Source organism: Miniopterus schreibersii (genome assembly GCF_964146895.1).
Source record: "Miniopterus schreibersii genome assembly, chromosome: 3".
In the NCBI taxonomy this organism is placed as follows: domain Eukaryota; kingdom Metazoa; phylum Chordata; class Mammalia; order Chiroptera; family Miniopteridae; genus Miniopterus; species Miniopterus schreibersii.
The window spans coordinates 102,756,018-102,776,831 of NC_138103.1; the positions used below are offsets into that span (position 1 = coordinate 102,756,018).

General features: G+C 50.8%; 1 protein-coding gene across 1 annotated transcript in view; it reads left to right on the forward strand.

The window, feature by feature from the left end:
- ITGA2 (integrin subunit alpha 2) overlaps positions 1-20,814 on the forward strand; it is a 74,460-nt gene that overhangs the window by 23,188 nt on the left and 30,458 nt on the right. The window contains exons 4-12 of the mRNA XM_081131110.1: positions 4,636-4,745; positions 7,285-7,376; positions 10,325-10,439; positions 10,594-10,721; positions 12,047-12,195; positions 13,438-13,588; positions 13,983-14,148; positions 15,961-16,037; positions 20,490-20,628. Coding sequence (XP_080987236.1) covers positions 4,636-4,745; positions 7,285-7,376; positions 10,325-10,439; positions 10,594-10,721; positions 12,047-12,195; positions 13,438-13,588; positions 13,983-14,148; positions 15,961-16,037; positions 20,490-20,628 — 1,127 coding nt within the window. The remainder of the gene's footprint in view (positions 1-4,635; positions 4,746-7,284; positions 7,377-10,324; positions 10,440-10,593; positions 10,722-12,046; positions 12,196-13,437; positions 13,589-13,982; positions 14,149-15,960; positions 16,038-20,489; positions 20,629-20,814) is intronic.

Sequence of the window (20,814 nt, forward strand, 5' to 3'; positions counted from 1 at the left end):
TTGTGCGTGCGCCTGCCAGGGGGCACCGTTCATGGGGGAATGGCGCCCCCTGGCGTTGTGCAGATGTCGGCCCTCGGGATCCCAGTGAGCATTTGTTGAATCTAAGAAAACATGTTTTGTCCTGTTAAGTCCCTCTGTCGGTAATCCCTGGAAAACTCGCTGGTATTGAAGGAAAAAGGAGAGTTTAGAGGCTCCCGGACAAAAGGAAGGTATTTATAACAGCCGGGCTGTGGCTGTGAAACGACCCAGGCCCCCGTAAGTGCTGTTTACCAACGTGACAAAGCCTCTCGAGGTCCCGTGGAGGTGGGCGCATTGGCTCCGTTTCGGGACTCTCCATAATCACTGTTTTGCCCAAGATAATTGAACGGTAAGCGCTATTTTGGGCAGGCTTGGAGGAATTCCCAGTTCACTGCAGGCGAAGCGGAGCTGACATGTCGGGACTGTGTCGCTGGGGACCCAGCCACAGCTGTCCACGGGGCTCGTGGGTCCACCTGCGATGGGGTGACGTCCACGGCTGGTGGAGGCTCTGCCACACCTCGCAGGGTCTCCCCACTCGCTTACCCTGTCCCCACCTCCGTCACAGTCTCTCCTAACGAGCCTCCTCCCCTACAGTTGTCTCATAAAAGTTTACGGCTAAAACACCAGCCTCCCTCATCTTTTGCCTGACGAATTTAGCAATGTCGCAATTCCTCAGCGCAATAGCGTGATGCCATGGCCTTTCCTTGTAAGGACAGGCTGTGAGGACGCAGGAAGCAGGGTCTCACCCCGGCCCACGGGTGACGGTGACGAGGAGGGTCTACTGGAAACACTGCCGACGAAGGAGGTGGTGACGGTCTTGGAAACTCTCTGTGGTCACTGGCCTGACCTGCGGGCTACTTGCCAGTGCGGCTCATGATATTTGAAGGACCTGTCACCTATGACGAGTCACCAGATGGCCTGGTTGACAGTTTTCTAGCATTTTGTGGTTTTGTGTTCAGGGTTTAAATGGCATAATGCTGGCAGATCCTTGTGGGTTCTGGGAGGATTTCCAGCACTTTCAAATCTTTCTGGTTTAGTGGCACTTGCCTCTGGCCTGACGGGTGGGGGTCATGCTCTCACAGGGGCAGGGGAGATGTCGGACCCCCTGTGGCTGCAGGTGTCAATCCTGACTCCTTCCGTGGGCTAGGAGGAGGTGTCCGGGAAGTGGTTGGTCCACAGGAAACAGAAAGTAGCCCTTTGAGCTTTGTCATCTAGAAAACAAGTGGCTGGTCACGAGTCTTTACCTCTGAAAGCCCTGGGGGATAAATGGTCACATTTTAGACAAGAAACACTTAACTTTTGCTCCCCAGTGCATTTCTCTGGGCCGTGGTGGGATGGACAGGAATGACCACATTTGGTACATTCCGAGCATCCCCCGTTCTTACCTGCCTGGCCCACAGTGTGACTTGTTCCTACAGGATGGCCTTGGCGGGGATCCCCCGCCCCCACCCCTGTCTGCAGCTCCTCCTACACCACACGGTCACAGCCCCATGACAGTAGGTGCAGCCTGACTCTGTTTCCAGTTCTCCTCCTGGGTGGTTCTGGAGCCTGCCCGCTGTGCAGATAGCCCTCCCGGTCCGGGCCCAGGCCAGGCCCTGCTGCCGCTGAGAGGAGGGAAGCAAGACTGAGGGTGAGGCGTCCGGGCTCCAGAACCAGTTACCCTGGGCTCCCACAAGGGCCGTGGCTGCGAGGAAGTTGCTGTCTCCCTGCCTCAGTGGTTCCATCTGGAAAATGGACACAAACTCATCTCAGGTTCGTTTTGTACGTGAAATCAGATGGTGTTTGGGAGCCTCCCACGCAGTACCAGCCGTCGGGAGATTTGCTGGAGTGAGCATTCGTCCCCGGCACGCCGAGGGCAGGGCCGTCTTCCCGTTACCCTTTTTTGCTAGAAGGTGGCCTTTCCTGCCCTCCTGACCCCACAGTCAGCTTTTGTTTAAAAACATCCCAGTTTGCTGCACGGTGGGTGTGGCCCAGACGGGGGACGGCAGCCGGAGCAGCCGTAAGAGGACGCCCTCCTCTCAGCTTGGCCGAGGCCTTTTTACCTCTCATTTTTTTAACTTTAACTTGGACAATAAGAACAGAATTTAAAACTGTCATGAATTTTGTTTTTTAAAAAGGCAAAAAAAAAATTCTTCTTAAGTTTTTCTCAACCAAGAGAGTTCTTTTCAATAATAGTGTAGAATCGTCCATTCTTTGTTTGTTCATTTAACTTTTCATTCATGCGTTCAGCAAGCAGCTTCTTGGGGCTACAGCACAGTTCCTTGTCCTCGGGCATTTCCTCTCTCGTGGGGGATTGGTCAGGAGGCAGGCAGGCAGGTAATGTGATAAACACGGGCCAGGGAAAGTCGGAGGGAGGCTGGAAGTACTCAGCAAAGCCACCTTGCCGTATGTGGAAGAGCCGGGGGACTTCCTGGAGGAGGCGGTGCCTGAAGGGAGGCTTCACTAATGAGTAGAACTTTGCCAGGCAGGTTACAGACGGTGTGAAGGTTGGAAGCCAGAGAGGCTCTGATTTGGTGGAGGAGCTGAGCTTAGAATGACAGACATGCGGAGTTTGGGAAGGTGCATGGGAAGAAACGGGCTTGGAGAGGTGAGCCAGGGCCCTATGTCTCTGTGTCTTTCTCGTACTTTAAGACGTGTCCTCCCCACAGAAATCAGAGGTGATGCTGTGCAGGCCGCTGGGGGATGAAGACCGAGGCCTTGGGCAGAGGAGCTGAAAGATGGTTTTCACAGTCGAGTCTTCAGAAGTTTCCCGATTCCCTCTGAGTGTCATGAATTTGAAGAGCATGAGATAAGCTCAGATATGCATGTCCAGCCCTGGTGCTAATTCTCTCCCACCAAGGAAGTGAATATTGACATTAATATCCAACATTTAGATTTCCTTTTCAAAAGCCTTAACCCATATGCCTGGTCTTACTGTAATCCTGTCTACAATTAACATTTTAATAGGTAAATTGTGCTTAATGATATGCTCATAGGGAGAAAACTCTTTCAACTCTAGCCTTAATCACAGTATTAAGTGATTAAAGTATTCAAGAATGCGCTATAAAATATTGTTCCGAGAAGGATTGTATCAGGTGACTGAGGGGAGAAACTCATCGCCGAGCCATTGACCGTCTCTCCAAGTGATCTGTGTCTCCCCGTTTCCGCCGTTCCTTGCTCCCCGTGCTAGGAATGCTGACGCCACCCCCACCCTTCGACCATTTTGATATCTGTTCCAGAGGGAAACCTCGTCATATCTCTGCATTCATCTGTTACTGTTTTAGTGGTCACGTATTTTAAACAGTTTTACTAGGTTTAGGAAACAGAAGCGTGCCTTGGACTTTTTTAATCTGCTGTAGCACTTCGCCTGGGGCACACGCGGTTTAATTGATAGTGATAAAGCATTTAGACAAACGGCTTAGGAAAGGACTTAAGTTTCATTGGTGGATAATCTAATCCTCCCCGACTTGACAAAGCAAACGTGCCGAGTATACTCCAAATACTCCTCCTTAGTAACTGGGTGCTGCTGAGGAACCGCGCCGCCTTCTAAACATTAGGCTCCTGTCCCTGCCGCTGCCGTGAGAAATGTTGGGCGAGGGCCCTGCGGGGAAACCTGGTCTCTGCTGGAGAAGCCCTAGAGGAAGCGGAACCAACCGACGGGGAGCCCGAGGCCCAGCCCTGACCTCCGCAGCCTCTATTCCGGCTGTAGAAATGGCTGCTCTGTATTTCTTGCTAAAGATCCCCTTATAGAAACACCAAACGTAAAGCCACTTAGAGAACGCATCTGCTCCCTAAATCACAGGAAAGTTCTGCCTGGCCGGTGTGGCTCAGGGGCTGAGCGTTGACCCATGAACCTGGAGGTCACGGTTCAGTTCCCGTCAGCGCAGAAGCCTGCGTGTGGGCTCGATCCCCAGTAGGGGGCGTGCGGGAGGCAGCCGATCAGCGACTCATCATTGATGTCTCTCCCTCTCCCTTCCTCGCTCTGAAATAAAAATAAATAGATAATTAAATAACATGAAAGGTCTTAGGGCATAGAAGGCGCTCAACAAACGTGAGTTTTTGCTTTTGGTTTTAATTCTGCTCCCTTCTTTAGCGTTAGGCTGACCACTGTGACAGCCTCAGCCACCCGTGGCCTCTAGCGTCGGAAATGTTACCTGTCCGTATTGATACGCGTCAAGAATGAGGTACCCACTGAGTTTCAGAGACTCGCTGTGGGAAAAGTAGAATTCAGATAGCTCACGAAGGGCCTTATACTGATCGCATGCTAGTTCTGATATACGGAGCTAAATACAGTATGTTAATTTCACAGGTGGCTTTTTATTTTATTAATGTAGCTACTAGAAGATTCAAATGACCATGTGGCTGACTGGTGGCTTGCCTTATGTTTCCATCGGTCAGCTCCGCTTAGAGGGACCTCCCCGGGTGCCGGCATGGGGCAGCCGTATTGCGGGCACCCGTCAAGCGTCTCGATCGGCCAAGAGGACAGGAGAAGATCAAGTTGTAGCTGAGCAGATAGGAGCTAGTCACTCCTGGAAAATGGAAATTAAATGTGTTTTTCCGCTGTCTTGCAGTCAGTTTTCTCTTTAAGACATGTTAGCTAACATTTCGTATCTCATGAAAACCAATTCTGGTGCCTAGGTTGCTGGTGGGCTCCCCGTGGAGTGGCTTTCCTGACAACCGCATGGGAGACGTGTACAAGTGTCCCGTTGATCTGCCCTCTGCCGCCTGCGAGAAACTCAACCTGCAAAGTGAGTTGTAATTAGCACTGTGAGTTTTTACAAATAGCAACCCGATTTCTTATATACATGATTGAAAAGTAGCCAAGCCAATCACAGTTCAGTCCTAAAGAAATACAGCTATTTTGCGCCTTTATTTCTTTTTCTCAGTTATATTTGCCCCGATTGAATCCAGATTTCCAACTTCATTTGGAGACTTGATTTAATGAAACGCGTGGGAAACGTGCTCCCTCCTGGACCACCTACCCCCAGGGGGGAGCCAGCTTCCACCTGGACCACCTACCCCCAGGGGGGAGCCAGCTTCCACCTGGACCACCTACCCCCAGGGGGGAGCCAGTTTCTACCTGGACCACCTACCCCCAGGGGGGAGCCAGTTTCTTCCTGGACCACCCCCCCCCAGGGGGGAGCCAGCTTCCACCAGCGTTCAGGATCATTTTGCTGATTATTTACAGAATCTGAGGCTGCCCAAACCTCTCTCTCCTCAAAAAAAACCCTGAAAGTATAGAGATGTCAGTCCTAAGACTGATTTCAGAGATGCTGTGTCCAAATGACTTCATTCTAGTAAACATCTCCGGGATTTGGAATTACCTGTAATTGTTTGGAATTGCTGTTTCAATTACCCACATCTCGGACGCTTTCTATTAATGCAACGAGGTACTAAAAGTTACTGGAAACCGAAATGAGTCATGTTGCTGCACAGCACTTCCTGATGCAAGTAAGATGTTGCTAAATTTATTCATCAGCATCGTTCCAAAGAGCCAGGCCTGAGGCGTCACAGGATCCGGAGGAACTCGGGCGTGGGTGGGTTAGTAGGAGAATACAGTGCTGTGGAAATCGAGGGACAGGAGAGATTCCGGAACCGTGACCGAGACTTAGAGACAGGGCAGGAGTGTTTCTGACACACCTCTGTCTCCCTGACTTCCAGCATCATTTCTGCACACAGTAGGGGCTCAGGAAACCCATTTTCAGTGACGCGGGACGAGTGTCAGTCGTGTGAAATGCTGGAGGCGGAGGGTAGAACCATCAAGTACAGGTGATGGCCTTACTGAAGGAGGGCGGTGGCCACGCGGATTAGTGCTCCCCAGACACCTGCCACACTCGCCATAGATACAGAACACGTATAAATGTGAAATCTCTAAAGATGATGAACACACACTAGGGCTCAAAAGTTTTTTTATACCCTCCCTAATGTTTCGTATTACCGCTAACTTCTGAACACTCATCCCTAACGTATACATTTTTAAAATTATGTACATGTACTGACATGTACATAATTACTTTCCTAAATAAAAATAATGCATTTAAAAGAATAAAACCGTACACACAGAAGCTCGGTTACCTTTCTTTCCGCACCGTATCACCGTGTTTCATGACTTTCTTGTCTGGAGCGTGCGCCCAGCAGGGCTGAAGGGAGCGTGTGGGTCACAGAGAACTGGGGAGCAGGTGTGCAGTGAACGGGATGGGGCACGGAGGCGGCCTCCAGTCCAGAGCAGAGTAGTGAGGAGAATTGGGGGCCCGCCGGGGGGCAGCAGGGCTAGAGGGTTTCCAATCGAAAGCGGTGGCCGCGTTTGTAGGGAGAGTGGAAGGAGGCGGTCAGGAGGGAGTGGCTGATAGTCAGGAGCAGAGTTAACTGGGTGGAATTAACGCCACTGGCCCCTGGGAGATGAGTCTTAGAAAGAAGGCTCCCTCCTCTGAGAGACGAAGGAAGGAGAGTTCCCGGGACGACCCGAGGTAAACCCGGGAGAAGCTGAGCTTGCACTTCGAGTGTGACTGTCCTCCCTGCAGGAGACGCGTTGTCCACAGAGAGGGACGGGCCCCGGGTGGAGGGCGGAGGCCGGAGAAGGACAGAGCTTTGCGTCGGCCGCCCTGGGGCGAGGGGTAGAGGAAAGCAGCCCCGCTGGCCTGGCAGGAACGGGGAGCTTGGCCAGTGATGCCAGTGATGTCAGTGATGTCAGTGATGCCAGTGATGTCAGCGATGCCAGTGATGTCAGCAATGCCAGTGATGTCAGCGAGGACTGAGCGATCGGTAGCTCAGGGATGGGGGGGCGAAGCTGGCTCAGCGGCAGGGAGGAGTTGGAGAGATTCGTTATTCTACGTGGCTGGCCTCGGGGCTCCTTATAGCTTTGAGCCAGACTCTGCCATACCGGATTCTTCTGTGACGCTCCAAGGATATTATTTCTCATTCAGAGAGAAGCATTAGTCACCATGACCTTGGAGAGAACAGGGATGGCAAACTGGAGACCAGTGGTGTCCTCAGATGGGTTTTGTTTGGCCAGCACTTAAAAAATTTTAAATTTAAATGCCTGTAAGTTATGCTCTCTCCAGACCCACCCCCCAACAGCTTAACACCTGCAGCCTCACATGGGGACTTGAGCTGCGGGTCACTGGAGGCCTCTCATTTCCCTGCACTTGACCATGTACCTGAGCTTAGTTCAAATAGATGACAATGAATTCAATGCTACAGATCAATGTGAGGGCGACGGGTTATTTTTTAACAGCTTTAAGTAAATGGAGAAAATGGAGTCACATGTCTTACTTTTTCCCTTGAAAGCTTCCGTAAGCATTCCCAACGTGACCGAGATGAAAACCAACATGAGCCTCGGCTTGACGCTCACCAGGAACCTGGGCACCGGAGGATTTCTCGTGAGTGTTCACTTTCCAAATCCCCATTCTTCTCAAGGACCCACGGGGCCAGCTCTCCTCACCACCCCTCCTATCGGCTCCGATCTTGAGGTTTAACTGCTAGAGCTTGCTTTTTGATGAGTCACCCTCTGTGGCTGTCCACGTGAAGTAGCACCCCGTGGATGCGCAGGCTTCTTAAGATACTTGGAAAAACCGTTGCCCAGAATGTTCTGAGAAGGGGGAGCGAAAGGAACACCCTGGGAAGGGTGCCCGGTCTTTGTTGATAACAGCAGGACCCCAGGTCTCATGCCTCCTCCCTGCAGGCACCTTCAAGATAGGTGCTGCTGATCCCCCAAACGGGTTTCACAGCTAAAACCTACTTCTGTTTTCAATCATTTCCTCTAACCTTTGGCTAATCTGACATTAGTTAAGGCGTGGCTCGGTCTCTCCTCTTATTTCACGTCAGTGTTTCCTCTCGTTTACTTTCTAGAATGCTGTGGCAAGACATCACACGTCAGTGAGCTAGGGTGCCTTACTGAACAAGTGCTCTGGGCCAGTCGATTGGTTAATAACTCACATATCCGAACACGCGTTCGAGTGAACTAGAGAGTTGATATATACAAGTAGAAGAAAGTGGAAACTTTCTGAAAGAGGGAAGAACTGAGCTTAGAACTAACCCAAGAAATAATACAGGAAATTGTTGAAAAGATTTGACTATATAAAAAATTAAAAGCATTGCACACACGCAAAAGGAGTTGAAAAGCAAATAAAAAAACGATTTTGCATTTCCACCAGCTCTCCCAGGTGTACTTAGTTGTATCTTTGTGTTAAAATGGTCTTGGAAAGCTTAACTTAACACGCTAACCTAAAAGCCTATGAGTGTTGCTGGATTCTTCTAAATATGGAATCAATTTTGAGCAATGTCATTCCACTTTCACCAATAGATATTCGCATCCAGGCAGACTTTGCACCACTAAGTGGATCGAGTATTGCTTATTATATGTGTTGCATCAATGTGTGGATGAAGGTTGCGACCCATCTCACCCTGACACCCCAGAGTCCTTGTGCCAGGATTGCCTTCACCCTTTCTCTGCTGGTTTGTTTTTAAAGTTAAATAAATTCAGAAGGGGAAATATATTGAGACACAGGGATTACAGAATGTGCTTCAGGAAAGTTTTTAACCTGTAACTTCAGATAGAGTAAAATAAAGTTGCAAGAGAATTTGAGAGATTAATTTAACCATGTAGGAAGCGGAGAGGGAGGGAGAGAGGGAAGCAGAGAGAGAGGTGTCGGGGGCGGGGGAGAGAGGAAAAAAGAAATAAAAAAGCCAGTTTTCTTTACATACCTAAGAGATCAAAATTTTAAGATACTCTTAAGAATTGTGTGGAAAAGGCTGACAATCATCACATTTTTCGGAACCGTCCTCAACTCTGGGCTTGAAGCAGGAATGCGGTCCTGGCACTGGCAGCTGGCGTGGCCTGATCTCAGCTTCTCAGTGCTGTTTTCCATCGCTTTCAAAAAGTGGTTTTCAAATACTTCATGAGTTATTATTTTTCAAGATGATTATTAAAAAAACAACTCAGGGATGGGACTACAGGCATCAATCATTGGTATCTGCTATTTGGTAAACTACCAAGGGCATCAGTTATGGTTTCCCCTAACTAATGGGCTAAAGGAATCCTTTTTATAGGCAAAACCAGCCCCGCTCACGGAGCGTGAGAACGACCACAGCTGCCGCCTGCTCCCTCGAGCGCCCGGCAGTTAAACTGGATCAAATCCATCCCTTTTCCTTCTTCCGACGGCTTTCTGCAAGACGCACTTTTTGGTTCAGTTTTAATAATTGGTCCACAGCTTAATGGTAACCTTTGTAGCTGTTTTTTAAGATCTTGGCTACACTTCTCTTGCCCATTTTTTCCCTTCCGTCTAATGATTTTCATATTGTTTAAGCGAACGTTGTCCTTGCGAGTGAATCGGGAGTTCTTGGCATTCAAGGCCTGCTGAGCGGGGAGGTTGGGGACGGGGCTGATGGAGGGACTCGGGCCTGAGCACACGGGATGTGGGCAGGAGGCCTCGGGCCAGCCTTGGTGGCCGCAGGTCTCGGGGAGTGGACGTGGGGGGCTCTGAAGTCCTCAAAGAAATGCCCGCTAGCAAAGTGTAAGAACAGGCAGCTCAGGAGCTCGTCTGTGCTTGTTTAGCAGAGTGGGTTTTTGAAACGGAGTTTTCACACAAAATGCATCTTCTCGGACCCTCCTGGAGAGTTCGGGTGGTCTGGCCAGTGCTGGGTGGAGCTGGGTCGCTGCCCCGTGCGTGTAGGGGAGCGGCCTCCTCGCCCGCCCCGCGTCTGTCCCGGCCGAGCACTCCTCTAGGTTTCCGGCCTGGCCCCGGGGGACACGCGGGCTTATGGTTTCTGCCAAATAGTCCCCATGAGGGGACGGGAGGCACCCGGTGTTCCAGAATGGCACCGACGAGCCGCTGCCACCCCAGGCCACCCGCTGTCTGCGCAGCGCTGTTCCACGTGCCTGCAGGCCCACGTAGCCGCCACGTTAGAAACCGGAGGCAGGAGGATCTCCATTCGGCGCGTGAAGCGCCTGAGACCCAGGCAGCGGAGAGACGAGAGGGGGGCTTTGCCCTCATTGCCTCCGGGCGTTCCCTGGGACAGAAGCACCCTTCTTCTCCAGCGTGCTGGGCGACCTGAGGGCTCCCCGCTGTGCTGACACCTGCCCCGGCCGGTCCCCGGGCCCCCCTCCCCGAGGCCTGCCGTGGGCACAGCGCGTCCCGCCCCCGCCTCCCTCGTGTTTGCCCGTCGCAGTGTCCTCAAAGGCATCGCTGACCTGTTCGCTCCAAGGTTGACAGTTCCTAGTATCCTGCAGAACAGAAGTGACTTTTGAGTTTCACGGGTGGCGAGGGAGAGGCCTGACGGTGTCCACGTTTCGTCATTGTTCTCACTGGGTTTTGGTGTTTTCTTGAAGACGTGCGGCCCCCTGTGGGCACAGCAGTGTGGGAGCCAGTATTACACCACCGGCGTTTGTTCCGACGTCAGCCCCGATTTCCAGCTCCTGGCCAGCTTTTCGCCCGCCGTGCAGAGTAAGTGAAGACTGGGGGGTCGGAGCGGCGCCTTCCTTAAAGCGAGGGGGGCTTTCGTCAGCACGGCCGACCCCTCAGCGCATTCTCGCGCCCTGTCCTGCTGCCGCGGGAGGTCGGGCTTACCGTGGCCGTGTTTCTCCTCTCCCCCGTGCAGCCTGCACTTCCTTCATAGACGTGGTGGTTGTGTGCGATGAGTCAAACAGCATCTATCCCTGGGAGGCAGTGAAGAACTTTCTGGAAAAATTTGTGCAAGGCCTGGATATAGGCCCCTCGAAGACACAGGTATGGACACCAGTAAACATGTTAACCCACAGCTCTCCTGCTCAGTGTCGTCTTACGACCTACATGGGACCTTTGCGTGAGTCCTGATATACGGCCTGTCCCTAAATCTCCCGCTTCTCGCCCAGAAGCTCAGGGCTGTCATGGGAGCCTTCCTCTCATGCTGGACTTCGGAAGCTTCCCAGCTACTTTGGGTCCTTCCCTAGCTCTCAGGTCTTACAGTCTCTCCTAAAACGACGGGTCCGGTAATAGCATATTTTCACCGTCCAGCGAAAGCAGCGGATGGACCTCAGACAGCCAGGCCCTGCCCCCCGCCTTCCTGACGCGCTGACCAGCATTTCCCAGACCCTTGACCCCCAGCGTCTCATCGCCCCCTCCGGCTCCTGGGCATCGAGGGCGGTTTCAGCCCCAAGAACAACGGCAGCTCGACCCCCTTGATCTAAGGATCAGGGTCGTGGCCGAGCATCCTGTTCAGAGGCTTTTCTGCCTCTCGGCTCTCAGATCAGACTCTCTCGGCGGCATTTTCTCTGACGCCCAGCAGCTCCTGCCTCAACTGCGCAGGCGGTGTCTCTGCTCCGACGGGGGTGCTGAGAGGAGACCCAGCACGTAGACACACCCGAAGTGACCGCACTGATTATTAGCAATAATCAGCCGTCTTGAACTCCTAAGCTCGGATTCTTATGTAATTATCCTGAATTGATGAGCTGTTACCTGCCATCCATGGCTGCTCGTAGTTAATTTACATGTTCACATCCATCATTAATTAGAAAATGTGTATCATTTTTATCTGTTATGGACCTTACTAAAATATTTATCCACGTTAAGGTATTATAGGGCTGTGCTTAAAAATTTACAGCTATTACTCTTGAGAACCAAGTCGCACATGGTAGCACATTGACTTGCTTATCTAAGGTAAGGACTGTTCTGAGCACTCAGAGCCCCCAAAAAGGAGCCATTTATTTCATTGGGAGAGAAACAACCATTCTTACAGAGTTGAAAAGATTCCCTAAGCTCTCGGCACTTTTGATTTTTATTTTATTGGGTCATATAGAAATGATTTATAACTTAATGACAACCTTCTTGAAAAATATATGTTTTTATTGATTTTAGAGAGAGAGGAAGGGAGAGGAGATAGAAACACCAATGAGAGAGTCATCGATCCACTGCCTCCTGCCCGCCCCCTAGTAAGGATCGAGCCCACAACCCGGGCATGTGCCCTGACCGAGAATCGAACCAACGACCTCTTGGTTCATAGGTCAACGCTCAACTGCTGAGCCACACCGGCCGGGCTGATGCCAACCTTTTAAAGGACGTCTGCTCTCTTGCAGGTGGGGCTCATTCAGTATGCCAACAACCCAAGAGTTGTGTTTAACCTGAACACTTTTAAAACCAAAGCTGAGATGATTGCAGCAACCTCCAAGACATTCCAGAACGGCGGGGACCTCACGAATACGTTCAAAGCCATTCAGTATGCAAGGTGAGCTTCGACGCCGTCGCCAGTATTTGGATAAAGTAGACATGCTTATAAGTAAGAAAGAGAAAAGACAGAGAAAAATGCTCAGCTGGGACCCTCGCTTTATCAGAAATAACAGAAGTATAAATATTCTATAATTTAAACACTTTGAGGAGACAGTAGGACGTGATGTTTAAAAATCTTTGATTTCTAGGGCCTTTGTGAGCTATTACGTGATTTTTTTAAAGATTTTATATGGCATAATGAAATGAAGTGAAAAGCCCTTAGGTTAAAGCAGCGGGAAACGGAGCAACCTGAAGTTATTTGTTAATACTCAAGGCCCCAGACACCTGAGCTCAGGGCACTTTAGCAAATCGGGAAGGGCCGAGGAAGCGTAACCCTGATGACCTGGAGTCCGAATCCGGTGGGGCTTAGGGTGCTCCTTGCAACCCGGGGCTGTGATTTTACAGCCACAGGGCACCCTGCTCATCCTTAGCTCAGTTCCTCTGCGTTCTCAGCACCGCCGACCTAAACCTTCACTCCGTTTTAATCAGATACCTTTACAAAAACACTAATGCTCTCCTGTTGTTAAAAAGTAACGAGAGCAATAAGCTCACCTCCCCGAACCCCACTCCCTGCCTTTTGCCTCTTGTGTATCCGTCCTTCCATCGCCTTAATCTCCCAGTGTCTGCCGTCCCTCCCGCCGCTCCCTAGCAACCCTGCCGCTGCCACCAGGCAGGCAGGCGGGACCCCCTTCAGCACCGGGCGGCACAGCGTCCCGCTCAGGCCCGGTCCTTAGCTCCCCTGAGCGTCTGATAGGATGAGCTCCCCCGTTACCGTAACCCCTGCCAACCTTCTGTCGACAGTGTTGCCCCTTCTGCTATTGTCCCCTCACTCGACAGAGCCCGACAGAGCCCTCTTTCCTTGTGGCCCTTTTCTCTCGGCACGGTGTCCGCGCTCCTGGCATCGGCACCGGCCCAGGCGGGTCTCCCCACGCTCCGGTGTCAGCGCTGCACTGCCCGGACCTCACCCCGGAGCCAGCTGAGGCCCAACCTCTTTCTTTGGAGCGTGGGGGTCGCTTTTCAAAATCAGAGCATCGAAACCCCCGGCTGCATTCCTTTCCCTGCCCCTGCTCGGGACCCCGGCCTCTCGATTCACGCCCGCCGCCTCCAGGCGCGACCGAGGCTTGACGGTGGCTTTGCTCCTCCGAGGCCCACATCTCAACTTCAGCCATCGGCAGTGAGTCTTTCCCTTCATCTGCCGCAGGGATTTCGCGTACAAAGCATCCGCTGGCGGCCGGCCAGGCGCCACCAAGGTCATGGTGGTGGTGACCGACGGCGAATCCCACGACGGCTCCATGTTGAAAGCGGTGATCGCTCAGTGTAACGACGACAACATCCTGAGGTTCGGCATCGCGGTGAGTGGGCCTCCTTTCCCCGTCCCACGGCGGTGGGTGGGCCTCCTGTCCCCGTCCCATGGCGGTGGGTGGGCCTCCTTTCCCCGTCCCACGGCGGTGGGTGGGCCTTCTCTCCCTGTCCCACGGCGGTGGGTGGGCCTCCTCTCCCCCGTCCCACGGCGGTGGGTGAACGTCCCTCTGCAGCATCGTCCCCCAGGCCCCTTTCTCGGTGGCCTCGGAGCCGCGTGTGAGGGGCAGTGTTTGCGGGGATCTGCCGCTTGCTGTCCAGGCCCGTGGGCGCGGGTGCAGGTTCCCTTCGGGGGCCCGTTATGCCCAGGAACCGCCTAGAGGGTGCTAATAGCGAGGCTGAAGCTCAGCGGTAATGACTTTTTCTTCTCCCACCTCTGTTTTCAAGGTTCTTGGCTATTTAAACAGAAATGCCCTGGATACTAAAAATTTAATAAAGGAAATTAAGGCAATCGCCAGTGTTCCCAGCGAAAGGTACTTTTTCAACGTGTCCGACGAAGCAGCTCTGCTAGAAAAGGCGGGGACGATCGGAGAACACATCTTCAGCATTGAAGGTAAGGACTCCTGGCAGCAGTTTCCTTTCAAAAACCGCTTCAAGAACTTCTGATTCTGTGACCGCGTACTTGCTCTATGAACGTTAACCTGTGTACCTTGTATGAAAAGAACTCCTATGAATTGGTAAGAGAAAAGGCAAGGGGCATGAATAAGTATTTTATAAAAGATAAAATACAAATGGCCAGTACACATAGGAAAACAGTCCCAATTTCAGTACTTATTTAAAAGTATGAATTAAATCACTGTTACTTTGTGTTTAAAAGATAACAAAGATTAGTGATGTTTAATTCTGGAGAGATTGTGGAGAAGCAGAAAGCTCATAGACTATTGATAAGATTATAATTGTATAACATTTTCAGGGCAATTTAGTAACATCTATTGTAATTATAAAAAAGTTTTACCTAACTGTAAATAGTTTTCATAATTGTAAAAGCTTTACTTTTTTACAGTGACATAATTTCTAAAATTCTTACGTTTGTTTACAAAAACATGAATACTTTCAAAATTAGAAAAATATAGTGAAGATCTCGAGGAAACATTTACCGGATCTGTAGTAACTTACTTATCTGGCCTTGGGAGGCCCAGTCAGTGCAGAAACGTTCCACGTTCAAGACCTCACTTGTGTGGGGGCCTGGAACCCACTTCCCACTTGGCGAAACGTCCCCCGTGACCCAAAGCCTGGTTCCTGGTGCTCAACCCAAACAACTTAGCCGTAAAAAGCATAGTTTATTGAGCCCCTACTATGTGTCAGGTACTTCTCCTGAATCTAGGTCCGAGGGGACTGTGTAAAGTAAATATTCATCCCTCAGTCATATCTTAATCTCCTGATCACCCACTGGAAAATTCTACCCCCAAAAATCCTATTGCTTCTTCAGCACGCCACGGTGCTCCTAAGGTGTTTCAATCATCCTCAAAATGTAATATGTCCTGAGGAAATAAAAAATTGTTTGGCCACCTGTCGTCATAATTTTGCTTTGTGGTGGCGTGAATATGAACAGCCGTGGTGCGGCCTGAAAGCTAACTGCCAATGATTTTTCATATTATCTGCTAGAATGGGGATTTTGGGGAACGTTGCGTTACTTTATCAAAAACTCTCTCTCCTCATCCTGTATAAAAGATTACATCTTCTAAACAAGTGACTGTGTCACGGGGTCCAGTCCGTCTTCTCTGTATTAAAGTGACACTCCAGGAATTTAGGTTCGTTTTTGAGAAGATTTGTGAAAGAACCACTTTAACCACAATGTATGGGATGGGTATACCAACGGCGTCTCACAGTGCTCGTGGAGGCAGAGGCGCCACACGCGCTGAACTAGGACAGACGTCCCAGTTGGCTAAATTTCTACTCAGTCTGAGTCCTGGTCCCTGAAGCCTGACCCTGTACCTCTCCTCAGGCCAGCAGCCGAGCTCCCACGGGTCTGAGACGTGCCTCACACATCGGCACCTGTATCGAAAAGCTGAAAGTTCAGATCGTTTCTTAACTATTAATAAGATTTTTTTATAACAAGCTATCATGCCAGTGTTCATGTTACCCCATCCCCTATATTGAGTGTTCTTTGATATCAGAAACTTCATATCCATAAATATAATCATGCGTAATCCGTATCAATGACTGCTTCAAACTCTACCTTGGAAATACTGCGGATTTCCCTGTCTGTTGGAATACGTACTCAGTGATTTCTCCAATGTGCCAGCCTACATTTTTGAGTGAACATCAGAACGTGTGTGTGTGTGGGGGGGGTGCAGGCGTGTGATGGAAAACTTGATTTAAAGTTGATGTTAATGACATAATTCTTGAAACTGCCATTTCCCAGGCACCGTTCAAGGAGGAGATAAGATCCAGATGCAAATGTCACAAGTGGGATTCAGCGCAGATTACTCTCCTGAAAACGTGCGTATATCAGATGGCTTCCAGCCGTGCACTCATTGGGCTTAAACACTGTGGGCGAGGCCGCCTTGTACATAAAATGCAAAAACAGCCATGTAGTGGCCAACCGTTCTCACCCCTAGTCATAGTCGCTGAGTTTCCTCCTGCCGCTGACTTGCCACCAGAACAGGAAGGTTGGCCCAGCCGGTGTGGCTCAGGGGTTGAGGGTCAACCCAAGAGATTACCAGTTCAATTCCGGGTCGGGGCCCGTAACCAGGTTTCAGGCCTGATCCCTCCCTGGGGGCGTGCAGGAGGCAGCTAATGGATATTTCTCTCTCATCGATGTTTCTATCTCTCATCTCTCTCTACAATCAATAAAAACATATTTTTAAAAGATAATAATAAACATGAAGGTTAATGGTGCCTTCCCTTCCCTATTTCACAGGGATTTTATGTGGAAAAGAAATGGTAATGTACAAGAAAGCCTTTGAGCACTCCAGGCACAGGCAGTGTGTTAATTCAGGCTGTTTTCACTGCAGGAGTTTCCTTTGAACCAAGGAACTAATGGACCAGTTTGTTTAAACAGACTCCCGTCACCACTGTCGCTGTTGAATTCCCAGTTGTTGTGGTGTCTCCTTTCCAAGAGCAGGGACAGAAAACAGTTGAAAGAGTGAGGAGCTGGGGAAAATGTGAGGTGGGGAGTCTTCTTTGCTCAGAGAAATCCATTCTGCTCAGCAGCACCCACTTCTCAAGCCTCCGATTCCACCTCCGCAAGGACAGAGGGACAGAGGTGCTCAGGGAACAGCAGGAGCTCGGAGGGTCGAGTCAGCGGACACACCTTGTATTCCCTCTGGAGTCTATAGAGGCGCTCCCCTTTTCTGGATCATCAGTCGTCAGAGAGGCTCATAAAGTTCTAGGTCTTCCCTGAAAAACAAATGTGGACGAACCCCCCCAGAGAACGCGGAGCACACGTTCCTGGGGGCTCGCTCACTCCCCGAGCTCCAGCTCTACCCGACTGAGTCCCGGGTTTATGACAGTTTTTCACATAATTCCGCCGTCTCTTGTTCTCAAACACATCATTTCCCGATTTGCTATTTTATTTTATATATTTAATTTTTTAAAATTTATCTTAATTGTTGAGAGTATTACAGGTGTCCCTTTTTCCCCCCAATTGACCCCCTCCACCTCGCTCCCACACCCTCCCCAGGCCTTCACCCCATTATTGACTGTGTCCATGGGTTATGCATATATGCATATAACTTCTTTGGTTAATCTCTTCCCACCCTCCACCCTCCTTCCCACTTTCCTCTGAAATATGATCGTCTGTTGCCTGCGTCAATTTCTTTGGATCTGTTTAGTTTGTCATATTCTTTTGTTCATTAGCTTCTTCTTGAAGAAGACCCTTCAACATTTCCTGTAGTGCTGGTCTGGTGGTGATGAACTCCTTTAGCTTTTCCTTGTCTGAGAAGCTCTTTATCTGACCTTCAATTCTAAATGATAGCTTTGCTGAGTAGAGTCATCTTGGTTGTAGTTCCATGTTTTTCATCACTTTGAATATTTCTTGCTACTCCCTTCTGGCCTGCAAGGTTTCTGTTGAGAAATCAGCTGGCAGTCGTATGGGTGCTCCCTTGTAGGTAACTAACTGCTTTTCTCTTGCTGCTTTTAAGATTCTCTCTTTGTCTTTAACCTTTGGTATTTTAATTACGATGTGTCTTGCTGTGGGCCTCTTTGGGTTCCTCTTGTTTGGGACCCTCTGTGCTTCCTGGACTTGTAAGTCTATTTCTTTCCCCAGGTAGGGGATGTTTTCTGTCATTATTTTTTCAAATAGGTTTTCAATTTCTTGGTCTCTTTCTTCCCCTTCTGGCACCCCAATTATACGAATGTTGGGCCTCTTGATGTTGTCCCAGAGGCTCCTTATACTTTCTTCATATTTGTGGATTCTTTTTTCTTTTTACTCTTCTGGTTGGGTGTTTTTTGTTTCCTCATGTTCCAGATTGCTGATTTGATTCTCAGTGTCCTCTACTCTACTGTTGATTCCCTGTAAATTATTCTTTATTTCAGTTCCTGTAGCCTTCATTTCAAATTGGTACTTTATTATGTTATCGATTTTCGCAGTTATTTTCCTAATAGTCTGCTTAAACATCCTTATAAACAAAATTCTGAACTCTGTATCTGTTAGCTTGCTTGGATCTATTTCATTTAGTTCCTCTTCTAGAGATTTCTTCTGTTCCTTCCTTTGTGACATGTTTCTTTGCCTCCGCATTTTGGCTGCTTCCAGGTGTTTGTTTCTATGTATTAGGTAGAGCTGCTGTGTCTCCTGGAATTTGTAGAGTGGCTTTGTGTAGTAGGTGTCCTGTAGGGTCCAGTGGCTCAGCCTCCCCAGTCACCTGAGCTGGGCCTTCCAGGTGGTCCCCTGTGTGGGCTGTGTGCACTGTCCTGTTGTAGTTGAGCCTTGGTTGCTGTTGGTGTCACTGGGAGGAATTGACCCCCAGGCCAATCAGCTGCAACTACAGCCAGAGAGCTGCTTTGCTGGAGACACCCCTATAGAGCAGGATTTACTTCAGTGGGGCTTTGGTGTTCGCCAAGTGCGCCCCTTGAGTGTCCCTCGTGGATGTGGTAGGGTTGTAATCCAGCGTGGTCGAGTCTGACCACCAGGTGCACTGTCTCTGGGGCCTCCGGGGAGGTGCAAAGTCAGCCTGTGCCAGTGCCTTGCCCAGGGCCACCCAGCATGAGCTACACAGCAAACTGTAGTTGGCTGCTACTTGTGCTGGGATTGGCATTGTCCAGGAGGCCAACCTATAAGCCAATGCAGCTGCCGCTAGTGCCAGGCCTGGGGTCACTTATCAAGCCGAATGGGGCAGCTGCTGCTTGTTTGAGAGATTTTAGGAAAGTCCTAAGCATGGGGCTCGAGAGGCCACTTGCACAGAAAAGCCCCTGGAAACGGCCCGGATGAGCTGCAGGTGGGGAGGGGCGGGGCCTCCGGGAGTCACGGGGCGGGGCCAGAGGTGAGTCAGGTGCTGGCGACTCAAACATGGCGCCTGCCTGCCGGCTGTGCGGGGAGGACTCGCCACAGGAGCCACGGCCTCCGCCAGCCCTTCTGCCCGGGAGGAAGCCGCCCCTCCGCCTCTCGCCCCGACTCCAGGCAGGTTAGTTCCCCCCGAGTGTCCCGGGTCCTTTCCGGCTGCTCCCGGCGCTGGTCTCAGAGGGAGCGTCCGAGTGAGTCCGCGCCGGGCCCTTTAGAGGAGCTGCTGGGGCTCCCGCGGCCTCCGCGACCCTCAGGGACAGTCCCCTCTGGTTTCACAGCCCGGAGTGGTGGGGACGTCTCTTCCCGGCCTGGAGCCCTGGGCTGGGGCCTGCTGTGGGGCTGGGACCCCTCGCTCCTCCGGGAAACCTCCCCGCCGAGTTTCCCTCCCGGGTGTACCCGCGGCACCGGGTGTGGGCCCGCGGCCGCGTCTCCGATTCAGCCCCGCCCCGCCCGCGTCCCCCCTCCTACCATCTCGGTGCTTCCTCAGCTCCCTGGCTGTGGGGCTTCTGTGCAGCCGGATCTCAGGAGGCTCTGAGTGATGGTGGTTCTGTGTTTTAGTTGTGATTTTGATGTGGCTGCGGGAGGCGGCGGGGACATCTGTTACCTACGCCGCCATCTTGTTTCTCTCCCGATTTGCTATTTTTAAATGCAGGTATTTTTCAATCCCAAATTGTATCTTTGTTGCTTCCTAAATACCTAAGATCAAACATTTAAGAATAATAAATTCCACCCTGCCCAGCCCCGCGTTCTTCGAGGATTCGTAGGTTTCAATATCCAGCCTGGCTGGGGTCCCCTCGGAGCCGCTCGTCCCTCTGTCCTCCCCACACCGGGGCTGACCCAGGGCAGCTTCCTCGCATGAGACCCACTCTCACAGCTGTGGCACCTTTGTTAGTTGTGCTGTTTGCAGAAGGATGGAACAGGATAGAGATGATGGAGGAACATTTGAGAAGCAGTCAAGACGGACATTGAAAACAGAAGCGTCAGGATAGGGCCTCCCACGACACGGGGGTTAGCGGCCCCCAGCAGCCCCCACCTCCCTTCCACCGTCAGCAGCATCCTCTGGCTGCCTCGTACCCAACCTCGAGCTTCTCTTAGGAATCCCTGAGACGGGAGGCTCCCTCCTGACTGCCTTCCACAGGCTCACAACCTTGCAGCATCTGCAAATGGGCACCTCTGAATGGAAATTCGAATACAGCTCTCTGCTCCTCCTGATTACAGCTCATGATAAAGATGCATCTATATAATGTGATACTAGATGGAGCCCGAGGTAGCATAGCCCATGGGGAGGCTTGTTTTCCAGCACAAATATGTCCAAACAATTCTGAGATATACCAACAGAGATGTGTACACCTCTTCCCCCTTGAACCTAGACAGTTTGTTTCAACATTGCGCCTGCCTTGAATTCTCATGTGTTGAAGGTGATTTAACCTTCATTTCTCCCCGTATTTTAGGATGTTCTCATGCTGGGAGCAGTGGGAGCTTATGACTGGAGTGGGACTGTTGTTCATCAGACGTCTCACAGACACCTGATCTTCTCTAAACAAGCCTTTGACCAAATCCTACAAGATAGGAATCACAGTTCGTATTTAGGTAAGTGTGGCCGGGAGGGCTCAGCCAGTGTAAGTCCCCTTCCCTTAAACCAGCCGTGTTGAATCTCAGGACCCGTTCAGCCCTCGAACTCTCATCTACATATTATATTTATTACACAGGATTTATGTTCCCTCTTTGCCCATCAGGCCTTTGCCCATAGCTACGTAATGGAATCTCTGGATTTTA